Source organism: Chinchilla lanigera, unplaced genomic scaffold (assembly GCF_000276665.1).
Source record: "Chinchilla lanigera isolate Chin_1 unplaced genomic scaffold, ChiLan1.0 scaffold00099, whole genome shotgun sequence".
NCBI lineage: Eukaryota > Metazoa > Chordata > Mammalia > Rodentia > Chinchillidae > Chinchilla > Chinchilla lanigera.
The window spans coordinates 446,682-461,755 of NW_004955500.1; the positions used below are offsets into that span (position 1 = coordinate 446,682).

General features: G+C 36.0%; 1 protein-coding gene across 5 annotated transcripts in view; it reads left to right on the forward strand.

Annotated features, from left to right (window-relative positions):
* Cntn1 (contactin 1) overlaps window positions 1-15,074 on the forward strand; it is a 385,843-nt gene that overhangs the window by 291,978 nt on the left and 78,791 nt on the right. For all 5 annotated transcript variants that reach the window (XM_005406569.2, XM_005406565.2, XM_005406566.2 and 2 more), the window contains one exon: window positions 2,241-2,361. In XM_005406569.2, the coding sequence (XP_005406626.1) occupies window positions 2,241-2,361 (121 nt within the window). The remainder of the gene's footprint in view (window positions 1-2,240; window positions 2,362-15,074) is intronic.

A 15,074-nucleotide genomic window follows, 5' to 3' on the forward strand; every position in this document is an offset into this window, starting at 1 on the left:
AAGAGGAGGCCCAGTGCACCCTGCTTGAGAAAAGCTGCCTAATAAATTGTCTTGTGATTGGATTCAGTGTTCACCCATTGAGGTACTCAGACTCCAAGTCTGAGCCCAGCCTGGGCAGCTTTGCAATTTAGGAAGACACTGGTAAAAAAAAAAGAGATGAGGTCCAGGTTACGGTTGATTGAGGACAAAGAGGTGAGAAAATGGAAAAACTAAAAACAGAAAGTAAGTTTTTGAAGAATAGCTATCATTGGAATCCAGGCAACTACCAAAGAATGAAACACCTCAACATAAGGCAAGAATATAGTTCTTTGTTTCCAAGGGAAAAAAGAGAAGAGAGCAGTAAGAAACAGAATAGTGTGTGTCCGCAAGGTGTTCAGGCCACAGGAAATGGGAGGGTCATTAAAAATACCCAGTAAAAGTATGGCCGATATGACTGTAAGAACAGAAGTATGTCATTGACAATATTTTTTAATGTGAATTTACCCTATATCATGGGAAACAACAGGTTCTATTGTTCAAATTCTTCAGAAAATCGCTTTACCAGGAAATACTTTGTGTTAGTAGATTTTATAGAAAACAGAAGAAAGAGCTATATTTCTAGTCTGGAACTTTTTTATATGGCCAGAAGTAAAGCAAGAGAACAGAAGACCAAACCTTTTCTACTCTGGGAATTTGTACAAATCTTGAAACCTGTTTTGATTCTCAGCTGTTCTGGTCTTCAGGGGCAGAAAGACCTCAAAAGACATTAAATTATCTAATTTCTTGGTGTATGTTTACTAAGCATGACTAATATCCAGGAACAGTATGTGTCCAATTAACAAATTCTTTATATGGAGATACTAATATTGTATTTCAATTAATTAAACCAAACGCCCAGATTATAAATAGCTATTATGCATGACCCCATTAGTTAGTAAAAGCCTACAAATCCTAATGTTGAGACCATCGGGAACATGCGATGTGAAAGGCTACCAGTAGAATCTATGGTGAGGGGTTGGGGATTTAGCTCAGCGGCACAGTGCCTACCTGGCAAGCACAAGGTCGTGAGTTCAATTCCTGGTACTGGAAAAAAACAGCAAAAAACAAACAAACAAACAAAAAAATAGAATCTGTGGTGAACCAGAACATACACTACACATATAGTCATAAAATTTTCAAACTGTGGACATCTGTAGACCTGACCATTCACATAAACAAGATTTCTGTCATGTAAGTATTAACCTTATTCATGAATCAGCCTTTAATGTATCTAAATATCTATGCCTGAAATAGTAAATCAATATTTTTAAAGTAAAACCAAATGTCTGTGTTAAAAATCGAGTTGGCCAAATTTTTCTTCTAAGAAAACACTTTGGAAATCACAACCAACTACTTTGGCATGCTGTCACTGCCGTACATAATGAGTGAACTGAATTAAATGCTTAGGTATTCTAAACCTCTTTTATTGTTAACAAAGTGGGCATGGTGAGACCTATCACAGAGGCCTGTTGACAGAAGGGAATTGACTGAGATTATATGTGCATAGGCCAGATCCGGTGCAGAATAGGTATTCAATAAAGGTTACCTATTTTTAGAAATTAAATTGACTTGGTGCCTTACCATCAGAAGCTAAACTTCCTCAAACCTCCTACAAAAATATGTATGAAACACTCTTACAAAAACTAGAGATAAAGTATTGAACAAGACAGAAATCCTCGTCTTCATGCAGTTGGTGTTTTGGTGGCAAAGTACATATGAACAGAATTGTCCACTTTGACAATTTCTGCAAACTTTTAGTATCATTATAAAATGAACTATGGCACATCATAAAACTACTTCCATTAATGTAGCTTTGCAAAAACCAAATTAGGAAATCTTCTCAGCTATTTAGCATGTATTTACCCACATTAACTTTTAGCACTAAGATTATTAGACCTTAACATTTTTCTTTAAAATATATCAAAAAGAGTCGTCCCTTGGTTTTCTCTAAGTGCAGCTTTCTGTTCACGGAAATGATAGAAGTTAAACATAGTAAGAGTGAAAAGGGCCTTATTATTAATTCACATCATTTCATTTTCCAGCTGAGAAACTATGCCCTCAAATATAAATTAACCAAGCACACAGAGTTCGTATATTTGAAGCAGATGCTTTTAAATTGCATTCCTTCTGAGAAGGAAAATGATGTACATTTTATATCCTAAATGCCCATCTAACTGCTGAAAAAAGTGTATAAATGCAATGATTGTTGTCTTTGCTAACAGTTGGATGCCAATGGGGAGCTACTCATCCGAAATGCACAGCTGAGGCACGCGGGAAGATACACGTGCACAGCCCAGACGATTGTGGACAATTCTTCAGCTTCTGCTGACCTTGTTGTGCGAGGTAAGAGTTCATTTCAAAATTACAAAACCAAAGCTATTTTACTTGCGTAAATATGTGTAATCTTCTGGTAACTCTATATCTTGAAATTCTTATATATTTAGAGGCTCAATCCTGTGCCTCAGAATGTATTTTAGACTTTTTACCCATGCCTGAGAGTGATTTATGCCAGACAAGTAGTAAACAACACTGATTTTGTTTTGTTTCGCTAACTTCATATCTTCTTGAAAGTTTCACCACATGCCTGCGACTAAATATTTGTTTTAAACTTAGTACTCACTACCGCAAGCTCTCATTTCCTACTGCTTTTTTTATTGTGTTGAGTATAGTACAGATCATTTTCATTTTCTATGGAAAAAAAAACATCTGATGTTGTTTAATATAATCTCAAGCACTATATAATTATGATTTTGATCTTCAAATAAAAAGCTAAGTGATACATGTATCATGTTTCTAGGCATTGTTTGTTTTCAAACGGATGGTCTGTTCTAAGAGACAGTGTGATAGAGAATGGGATGGGACACATGTCTGTTGAAAGGGAAACTGCTTTGCTGCTGGCCTTTCCTGTAGTAGTGAGTCTGGCTTGGAACATGACGCGCCTTCTTAATAATCATTATGTGACCCTTCACTCACTGCCTGTGAAATGAAGTCCATTCCATGTAGCTCAGGACCCAAGATGTTCCATGTAATGATCTCAGCTTTTTACCTTTCATGTTTCTTCATTTCTAGTAACTAACTCCAAATGTCCAGTTAATGCACAAAAACCCCTAGGATCTGTACATCTCTTCCTTGACTGTTTCACAGTATTGTGTCCGTGTACTTTTCACATCAATTGTTTTCTGAATATCATCCTTCCTTTAAGGCTTGGCTCAAGTATTATGAGATTTAATAAACCTCCTTTAATGTTCCACAAATGAGCTCTTATCTCCTCAACTTTGATAGCATTTACTATCTTCTCTAATGGGTTTTATGGCAATCTACACAAAAGTGTCTCCCCTACTGAATTATAAAACCTGCATATGAATTTGAATTTTGTTGAGTTGCATATTCCTTTGCCTATTTTGACAACTCTCTTTTCCTCTGTACCAATGTCATGTAAAAATTCCAATTTTTCACATTTTACCTATTAAAAATACTTATAGACCATTATTTAAGTGTATATATATTACTGTCAATTTTGGTACAATCAGATGAAAAATTAATAAACAAAATACCTGAGGTTTGTCTTAATGTCCCTTTCAGGCCCCCGTTAATATGATCACACTTAATCTCATGCACTTCCTGGATTCAATTCTAGAGCAGTGTTAATATGGAGATTCTAAACAAAACAGGGAAAAGATGAAAAATTTTTATTCCAGTTGAATAGGTTCTCTAATAGAATAATAAGTCTGGGGAAAATTTATTTATGTGAATGAACTTAAATATTCATTCTATAGAACAATTATGGAAAATTAATAAACAAAACCCCAAAGCTACAAAATCTTAAATTAAAGAAAGTTATTGTGGTTCTGTATTTCCAAACAGAGTATTTTCTTTTTTAAGTCATTCATTTTCAAGAATTATCAGGAAAGGAACAAGTTTATTGTTCTTTCTGGGCAGACCACAAGACATTTAGCCATTCCCAAATTAGCCTTTAAACTTAATTCAATTGCTTGCAAATTATTAAAATAAGCATTAATGTTACAGTAGAAGTTATACTGCAATGGCTGGACATCAGTGTCTTCATAGGATTCCATAGTAGTAAGCTTGTTATAGCAATACTGTAGAATTCTCTGTAGTATTAACAAAGGAAGAGGGTTTTTTATAGGTATAACGCAAGGGTAGTGATACTACCCACACATACTTAGATAATTAATAATCTCTACAACATTTTTTTTTTTTTTTTTTTTTTTTTTTTTTTTTTTTTTTTTTTTTTGGTTTTTCTCTGGTACGGGGAACCGAACTCACGACTTTGCGCTTGCCAGGCAGGCGCTTTTAGCCGCTGAGCTAAATCCCCAGCCCCCTCTACAACATTTTTTTTACAGAGCTATATCCAATAAAAAGAAGCTATGTCAGGTATTGTATAGAAATGAAAATGTTTCCTAAAGCTTTTCTTTTTGGCCCAGAAAAAAAAATGCCACGAGGCAACAAAGCCTAGGAAGTATACTCAGTAGAAATGTACTCAAGCACTTCAAGTGCCTCAACTATCGCAAGAAACTAATAAAACCATACAAGTGAGTGAAGAGTGTGGATTTACCACTATTAAAATCCTCAGTCATAATAATCTTCTAAGCTTTATTTCTAGTAACATAAAAGATTTCTAGTAACATAACATAACATTAATTGTATATCAAGGAAATATTTCAATTAATAGATAAATGCATTTCTGCAGAGCTTGTGTCAAAAATGTATGTAGTATAGACCTTTAAAATGCTTTATATATTTAAATCAGAGTATTGCCAACTGAACAATCTTCTTTATCGGTAATACATAGGACACATCCCTATGGAAGTGGTATTACTACTGGTCCATTTTGCCAATTAATTATGCCTTTGTGTCTAGTTCAGGATATCATAACCTGGAGTCCATGTGCAGGCCTCAAGTTGTACATGGATTTTCTGAAATTGTATGTAAAATTCCATGTCTATGTGCATTTTCTTGAGGAGAGGATTTGTAATTGTCATCAGGTTTATTTATAGAAGTCACCCAAAAGCATTAAAAAGCTTAATTCTATGTTCTTCCCCATCCAAATTAAGGCTTTTTGAAATAGAAAACAACGGATGATTATTCACCTCAAGCAAAATATGTAAACAAAGTTTCTAAATTTCACTTAGTGATGACATCTAAGAGCATATTTAGACCATGAATTGCTTTTGAAAGTGATTGCACTCAGCCTTCAAGAATTTTTATTTGTTTCTCAAAACAAGTTACAGTAGTTCTTCCTTATTGGTGGTTTTTCTTTCTGTGATTTCAATTACCAATAGTCAACTGTAGTCCAAAACTATTAAATGGAAATTTCCTGAAATAAACAATTTATAAATATTAAATTGCATCCTGTTGTATGATATTGTAATGAACTTTCACACTCTCCTGTTCCATCTTGCTCAGGTGTGAACTACCACCCCTTTATCTAGCATACCCACATTGTATGTACCACCCGCTAGTTAGTGCTGTAGTCTTAGTTAGCAGATCAACTGTTGCAGTATTACAGAGCTTCTTCTCAAATAACCCTTGTTTTACTAAGAAATAGCCCCAACACAACATTTTGTTAGTGTTTATTGTTATAACTGTACTGTTTTAGCTATTGCTGTTAATATCTCATCGTGCCTAATTTGTCTTTTAAAACTTTATCATACATATGTGTGTATATGAAAACAACTATATAAGGTTGGGTACTACCAGTTTCAGGTACCCACTGTGGGTCTTGGAATGCATCCTCTGACGGTTGCATTCAGTGGACAGGAGCCATTGATGAGAACTTGTCAAATCTAAGGTGGATTAATCCTGATTCATATTCAGGTACCAATGATCCAAGTTAGAGAGACAATGAACATTGGATAAGGAAAAGCATTCTTTTATGATGACCACTTTTTTTTTTTGTAACAAACTAGTTAGTATACAATCTAGTATGCCCTATGAGAAGACTGAAGCAAAAGTATAAATATTCAGACATAAGTAAAATTGAGCTTTTTAGCCTATATTACCTTGAAGGAAATGAATACATAGTATAAAATGTTGCTTCCCTCTCTGCCTTGTGTGTGTGTGTGTGTGTGTGTGTGTGTGTGTGTGTGTGTGCATTCATAATTGTGAATGGGTGAGTAAGTATATCTGTGGGACTTAATGAAAATCATCTGGGAGGGATATGTTTTAGGCTTATGACTTTCATTATTATTATTTCAACTTGAGTTTAGGATACAGTCAGTTAATCAGTTCAATCTGCATTAGCCCACTCCTTGTTACTGTAACAAAATAACTGAGGCTTGGTAATGTCTAAAGAAAAGAGGTGGCTCACAGTTTTGGAGGTTCGAGAGAGTGGCATTAGTCTTGGCTCAAGGCATTGAGCCACGAGCTTATGGTACATGTCCTCACAACAGTGGAAATATATGTCAGAAGGAGAGATGACATAGCAAGACAGAAAGCTAAAGAGGATTTGGCTTTCTCATAACAACTCCTCCCTACAGGAAGAACTTGGTGAGACCAGGTCAGTCATGCAGAGGCAGCATTCCCAGTGATTTCATTGCCATGCATGAAGCCCCTACTTTAAATGTTCCACACCACATCCCACCTCTGCAACCCTGGGGAAACAAGCTTACCACACGTGAACTTTAGGAAGATGTACCAGACCATATCCAAACCGTAGGAGCCCCCACACAGAAAATTGAAATGAAAGATAGGAAAAACACAGTCAGGGCAGATATAACACTGGATCCAATTTCATGGAACATTTTACTCAGAGAAAATTCATTCTCCCTTTTTATCTATGCCATCTATGATGGGATTGAGAAATAAGCAAAACAGCAGGAATTGTTGTCATCTAAAAGCAAAACATAAACCTGACCTCAGTAATCAGATAGGAGACTGATTTCTAGCAGCCATAACTGTTTACCTATAGAAGGTTACACCACTTCAATTTATTTAACCACTAATTGGCTCCAGAGATGCTCGAGGAAAAGTGACCAGAAAGTGGCTCTCATTGTCTGATCTTCCAGCTCTACAAACAACTTCAAATCATGGGCTCCAAAGGGCTCTGTAATTTTCACTTTTTTCCTAACACCACCTTTTATGTCAGTTCTAGCTGTATGGAGATTGTTTTTGCAAGAGGGCAAGAGCAGCCTTTCTTCAGAGAGTATTAGCTTGGAAGTCCGATATATAAAATTCAAGATGTGGGTAGATAAACATTCACTCTTACACCTCTGGCAAAAGCAAAAAGACACCCTTTCTGACAGATTGTCTTCAACCCAATTCCCTCATGATTCCAACAAACCCAGATGAAATACAAAATTGTGCAGAAAGACAACCTACATAAGGAAAGAATCCATCAGAGACCATCAAGAGGAGGGAAGATAAAACAAGTGGAGAATACTTCAGAGAATGTTGTTATGGAAGTAAAAATAAAATAAGTATTATGAAAATTATTAAAGAAATTAGAGAGGAAACTGTAAAAATTAAAATACTGCACTATAAGATGCAGCAGCTTTGGATAAAAGAGAAACACTTAGAAATAATCACTTAGAAATAATCATCAAAATAAATAGGTTATATAACACATTAGTGACAGATTAGGAATGAATTAGAAAACAGAAAGATATTAAGAAATAACTACATTTTAACAGAAAGAATCAAAAATACATTGTGAAAAATGAAGTTAGAACATTCAGGGTTTAATGAGAAATTGTTTGTCAAATTGGATTACCAGAAGTAAGAGAAAACAATTTTCAAAAAGGCAATGGCTACAACTTAGGAAAAATTAGTGACAAACTTGATGCTTGTTGTTCAATAATTCAAAATGGAATGCAAGAAAATAAGTAAAAGTGGATAAAACTGAAGAGTGTTGAAGACATATAGATTATTTTTGAAGTGACTGTGTGCGATTTTTCATGCCAAGTAGTAAAACACATTGCTGCTCCTTCCTGGGTTTTTAAGAAGACAGCTACCACGTGCAGAGGACAGTTCTGTGTCCTTTGAAGAAGGTGACTGAAAAAGAAACAATCCTTTTCCTTCTGACCAACACTGACTTCCCAGTCATCCTAGTGAGCTGGCCAGGGAGCACTCCCTAAGCCCTAGCTAAGCATGCAGATGACTGCACTTTTGCTGACACCTTGCTTACATCTTGTGTGAGCAAAATTGATCTAGCACCATTCATTCAGCTCAGCCACTCAAGAATTCTTAGCTTACCAAAAATATGAGAAGTAATAATGCTTGTTGTTTTTAACCAATTAACAGTTTACCCTGTGTCACCTGGGCAGCGTGTTTGTTTGTGTCGCTTAGGCAGGTGTCATTTCTACCGGGCAATTCTTGTATTGAATAAATTTGATAAAATTATCCTTTTTGTATTTCCTGTTATATTATCTTATATAATTAATGAAAAAATATGCAATTTTTGTTCATCCTGTATTTTGTTTTATTTTGGTTTGTTTTCCGGTACCAAGAATCGAACTCACAACCTTGCACTTGCCAGACAGGCGCTGTGCCACTGAGCTAAATCCCCAGTCCCTGATCTTCCTGAATTTAAATATTTGGATTGATAAGTGATTTAACCAGTGAGTTCAGGGGCCATTTTTTTTCTACAGCAATAGATAGGTGAATACCTTTAATGTGTTGAAAGAAAAAAACACACCACTGTTTATCTACACAAAATATTATTTCAAAATGAGGAAAAATAGCTTGAATAAGATAATGAGAGAGAGAGTTTATCCATCAAGAGATTCTTATTTCTAAAGAAATATCTAAAGAGTGAATTTCAAGAAAGGCAAAATAACCCTAGAAGAAAGATCAGAATATCAAAACTCATGGTAAAAATAAAATAAAATAAACATGTGGATAATTCAAGCTTAGTATCATAAACTGAGCAACTCATAAATTTATAAACCAAAATTTATTATTCCTGCTCCTGAAAGCTGGGAAGTCCAAGATCCAGGTGCCAGCAGCTTTGGAATCTAGTGAAGATATTATGTTCCAATTCATAGATGGTAACTTCTCATTGTATCCTCAAATGGTGGAGGAGACCACTTAGCTCTCCAGGGCCTCTTTACAAGAGCACTAAAGGCATAGCCATCATGACTTAAAATCTACCAAAGACTTCACCTCCTAATACTTTTATATTGCTTACTGTATTTCTGTTAGAACTTGGGATCACAAATGTTCAGAGTATGGAACAAGCAAAGTGAGCTAAGCCAGACTATACATGTGGCTTGGATAAAATAATATCTGCCAAAATGCTCACATGTTCAGAAGCAGGGTTTCTAATTATATCACGGGGTGCTAGGCCTAGAAATGGATTGACCCATTGATGAGTTCATAGCTGAATGTGCTATTAGGGGGAGACATGATTGGGGAAAGAGGTCACTAGGGGTGTAATCTACAAAGACACATTTTCCCCACCCAGTGCTTCTGTCTCTGGTGTTTTCCTTGTCTCTCCCCTTCCTGGCTGCCATGATGTGAGCAGCTTTCCTCTGCCTTGCCCTTCTACCACGTTTTTGCCTTTGAGCCAGTCAACCATGGACTGCATCTCTGAAATCATGAGCCTAAACAAACCTTTTCTTCTTTAAATTGTGTTCGTTAAGCATTTTGTCCCAGCAACAAAAGGCAACCAGTACAACTATAGAGTATGTCTTGATCTGGATTTAAAGACTGGTCAGAATAATTAGTTGGTCTTTGATCAGCTGTTAGTAGCTTTTACTTTATGTGTCTATATAGTAATGAATCAGGTACATGTGTGAATGTATATACGAACCAGTTATGTGTATATGTGTGTGTGTGTGAAAGCATATATTAGTATATACATTTTAGGCCAAATATAAAGATTAAATGAAAATGATCATCATAGAACATGGGAGAGTGGTTACTCTGGAGTTAGGTTAGGTGCAAAAGGTTAAAAGAGTACTATTTAGGAAGGAGGACATTAACAAAAAGCTGCCTATTTACAAGTAATTTTTTTTCTTTTAAACTGATTGGCAGATTTGTGGATATTTGTTTTATAGTTCTCTTATATGTCAGATATTAAGCAAACATTTTCTTCCTTTTTCCATTTTTTTTGACCCAACATACAAGCCTATTGGTTGGTGTCACCACATCTGGGCTGGCTCTTTTCCTCTGTTTGCTGGCCTACATGTCAATCATCACAGACACCCAGCCTTACTAATCTGCTGGTGGTTCTTGTCAAGTTGACATATGACAATTAATGATCACACCTCCCATTCCTACCTTCCTCAATATCATTCTCGATAAAGGTTTATAAAAAGTCTTTGTGATATCTCTTGGCAGAGTTCTCAAACTTATCTATACACCAGATCTACCATGATGGCTAATTTAAATACATAAGTCTAGGCACTCTGTGACATTTTCTGGATTAGTATCTTTAGAGTGAGCTCAGTAAAAATGAGCCAGATTGAAGATTAGCCTGATGAGCAATGACGTGCCAACCATGGCCATAGGTACTAGCTCGTGCGAATACTCATTTTTTGACAGAAACACAAAAGCAGTTCAACGGAGGAAGGGTAACATTTGCAACAAATGATATAGGAACAATTGGGTATGAGGATCTGGCCAAGATCCCCAACTGTCTGCATGAGGGGTACAGTGAAAGGATAAAATAAGAAACAGACAAATTTAGTAATACATGATAGTGGGCTGGGAGGTCATTGCCTCAGGATGGGTAGAGAGCAAGGCCTCTGAACTGGCCACTATTTATTAGCCAGTGCAGGGGAGGGGGAAGGGTGCTTTTCTTGGAACAGAATAGAGGCAGTGGTAGAATGGGCAAGTTTAACATCATAAAGGAAACAAGCCAAGATCCATCCCCATACCTGGATGCTAATCCCACTGACAGAGAGGAGGGTGATTTCGGCATTCCAAAGCTGGTGCACAAGGCAGGCAGGGTAAAGAGAGCCAGAACATACTCTGTCAATTTACAATTCTTAGTCCCCAACCATTGGACATTCATAGCGAAAATTACTTTAAGAAAATAGGCCTGAACCTGCAACTTTATACAAAAGTGACTCAGAATGAATTATGGTCATAAGTGTAAAATGTAAACTATGAAATTTTAAAATAAAAATATACATAAAAATCTATATTTGGGGTTAAAGTGTTTATAGACTTGATGCCAAAAGCACAATGCATTAAATGAAAGAAATGACATTTTGAATCTCATCAAAGTTTTAAATGCTTGGGCCTTGCAAAACACACTGTGAAGAGGATAAAAAGAGAAGTTACAGAGCAGGAGACAATAATTCACAGTGGTGTCTCTGACAAAAGATTTGTATACAGTGTGTATAAAGAGTTCTCAGAGCCCAACACCTAAAAACGAAATGAACTAATATGAAAACGGGCAAAAGACACAAACATAAATTTCTCTGAAGAGCATATACAAATGGTAAATAAGCATATGAAAAATATCTAACATCAGTAGCCATTAGAGAAATGCAAATTTGAAACCTAATAAAAGATCAATTCATGCATATCAGAATGGCTAAACTTTAAATAAATCATTTAAAGTTTTACAGTGACTAAGTCATTCATTTATTGCTGGTGAAAATGTAAAATGGAACACTCATAGCATCTTTATTTATAATAGCCTCGAACTGAAAACAATTTAAATACCCTTCAACTGAAGAAGGGGTTAAAAATCAATGTATTTCTAGCATAAAATATTTTTCAGCAGTAAAATGGAAAGTACCTGTAGACTTATTCATAAAAATACTTGGGTATATCTCAAGCACATTATTTGCCTCATATAATATTCTTTAAAATGACAAAATTGTAGACAAGGAAAACAGAATAATTGTTGCCAAGCATTAGGGATGGGCAACAATGGAAGCAGCTAGGATAGGATAGGATAGGATAGGATAGGATAGGATAGGATAGGATAGGATAGGATAGCATCCTGCTGAAGTTATTCTGCATCTTGACTGTAGTGGCTGCCTCTCATGTTTACACATGTGATTGAACTAAAATTGCCTCGAACTAAAAGAACACACTCACTGACCTACAATTCCTTGTAAAACTCCTAAAATCCGAATAAGGTTGATAGATTACATCAACCTCAAGTTTTCTCATATTCCTTTGGTTATACAAAATGTTATCATGCTGGTTAATGATGCATGAAAGTTTTGAAGTATTATTTTCACAATGACATATTAATCTATAATTACTTCAAATAAGAATTTCAAAAAATTACTGGGTATAAAATATACTGACAATATAGAGAAAAATATATGCTTAATTCAGGAGTAGGATAACATGAGTCAAAGGCATGGAGCATAACACACCTTGAGGTTTGTGTTTGAGAGACAACCACTGACCTGACTCCTACTGTGCTGGCTCCCGTTTACCACAGGTCCTGGAAAAGGTTCAGCAGGGCATTCAGCAGCTGTGGAAGGCAATGGAGAATTGTGCCCTGCCTCATGCCCTAAAATCCTCTCCTATCCCCACCCTTTTCATCTGGCCCCTTTAAGTAAATATTGAATACATTTTTTAAAATGTCACTATGCAGCATATCAATTTAACAGGATTCTAAAGTAGTCAGATTGTTAAATCTGGCTTGAGTTTGAAAACCCATCAATTTACCTAGCCCCCGAGATCTTTGCAATGAAGTCATCAATTGGTATTGGGAAATTATTATTCTTGGAATCCAAAGTAAATAATTGGCAAGTCATGTTTTATTTATTAGTTATTTTGGGGATAAATGAATTTCCAAGTGTTTCCAAAAGATAATAATGTCCAGTGTGCTCCATTTTTCCAGTGCAAGCCACGTATGAGTCAATCAACAGATAAGTAATAAACTGATGATAATGTTTTCTAAAAGCCGTGCAAGGAGCTCTGACCTGAAGGCCAGGAGGGGTGGGGAATGGAAGGAAGCAACCCAGCTGGAAAGAAATGGATTAGCTCTATAAACTTTTTCTCTATAAACCTCACCATCATCTTAGAAATGTGCTGACCGGCACCTTTGCAGTAATGACAAGACCACTCAAGCATGCATCAATAAGAACAAATAAATAAAACACAAATGAAAAATGAAAAGCAAATCCCACAACTAAAACACAAATATAGAAGTTAAGACATCATTGCAAAACATTATAATGACTTTCTTGCTATTATGACATTAAAATTCTTTTAAGATTTCAGTGAAATGTTTCATTTATTTTAAATGAAGAACATTATTGATATCAATAGGAAACAATATTGCATCAATCAAGAGAAGTAATTTTAGAATCAACCTTTTTAAAACAGAGGTGTGCAACATATAGTCAAAGATATTTAGAATTTAAGTCACTATATGGGCCATGGATATAGCTCAGAAGGACAGTGCCTGTCTGACAAATACAAGGTCATGAGTTTGATCTCCAGTACCAATATAAAAGAGAAAAAAAAAAAGAATTTAAGTCACTATAAGTTGTTTAATACTTAGGTGAGTTTTATAGATAAACCATTTTATCTTAGTCTTTTTTTTGGGGGGGGGGTGTTTGTTTTTCTCCGGTACCAGGAACCGAACTCATGACCTTGCGCTTGCCAGGCAGGCGCTTTGCTGCTGAGCTAAATCCCCACCCCCATTTTATCTTAGTCTTAAAAATAGCTATTATACTTTAGATTTGGGGGGCTTCTGATGTAAAAATTCACACTAAGAGCATAGATTCTGTTAGGTTTGGTGCAAGCAAGAGACAAAACAAAGTAAAAAGAGAATTTATTGCTGGGCTTGGGAAGGCAACTGAGAAATGAAGGACTTTCCAGAGGGGAAGCTGGGAAACAAAGGTTATATAGGGTAGGTTGGGGGAGGAGTTTAGGAGGTGGTCTGGGTGATGTGGCAGATGGTGAATGGGCAGAGACAGAAAAAGGAAACAGAAAGTTATAAAAAGGAAACAGGAAGTTGTGACCAGGCTGGGGGAGGAAGGAGGTGGGGCTTAGCACATGATCTTCTCTGGGCTGCACCATGCTGACTTGGCAAAAATTTTGTGTGAGAAGAAACCCATCAGATACAAATTTCTGTTTTGTAATAAAGTTTTTACTTCTAAGGTCCCTCTGGTAGTCAGCTTTCCATCACTGACAACATACCTGAGGTAAGCAAATTATAAGGTAGAAAGTTTTATTTTGGCTTACAGTTTCCGAGATGTCAGTCTGTGGTCAGTTGGCTCCATGTCCTTTGGTTTACATCCCCATAGGCAGCATGTGGTAGAGAAAAACTGGTTCTCCTCATGGCAGTTGGGAAGCAAAGAGAGGGAAAGGAAATGGGCAGGGTGCCAGTATCCCCTTCTAGGGCCCACCCTAGTGACTTCCTTCCACTTGGCCACACTTCTTAAAGGTTCCATATCCTCCCAGTAGAACCTCAGGCTGGCAACTGACCGTTAACATACAGGCTTTAGAGCACATTTAAGATGCAGAACAGAATTGTTTCATAAAAGTGTACTTGAAACTGCTCTATCCAGGGATCATTTGTAGTTTGGGAGCAGCCCTACCTGAATAACTCATGAAGGATATTTCTAGAAGTCTTAAAACTGTTTAGCTAAGAGAGTGTCATTGAGAAGCAAAGGTTTTCCAGGGTTTATTCGCCAGCATTTGTAGGAACATATACACATAGAGCTTGCCAAAACTAAATTCTCATTCATGAATGCACCTTTGGTCATGATTCAAAAATGGACCATAAAATCAGCCCACAAAAGCAAGAAATGATGTTTTAACTTGTATGTGTTTTATGACTTTCTCTGATATTTCTGCTGTATTATAAATATCTTTCATGTTGCTACCAGATGTTAGAAACACCTTCCCAACACCCGGATGAGAAATGCATGTTTGCCATTGAAACTGCCAAATAGAAAATACATTTATGATTATTCTTTTCAGGTCCCCTCCTTATGTACTTATGTACTACATTAAATAATATTTGTTAAGTCATGTCTGAGATTTAAAAAAGAAAAACAAAATAAAAAGATACTTCGTTATCTAAAACGTTTGATCTGATTTTCAACCTCAACATGTATTTCATGAAATTTGAAAATACTTTTGTAAAAGAATACCTGAAGTTAAAG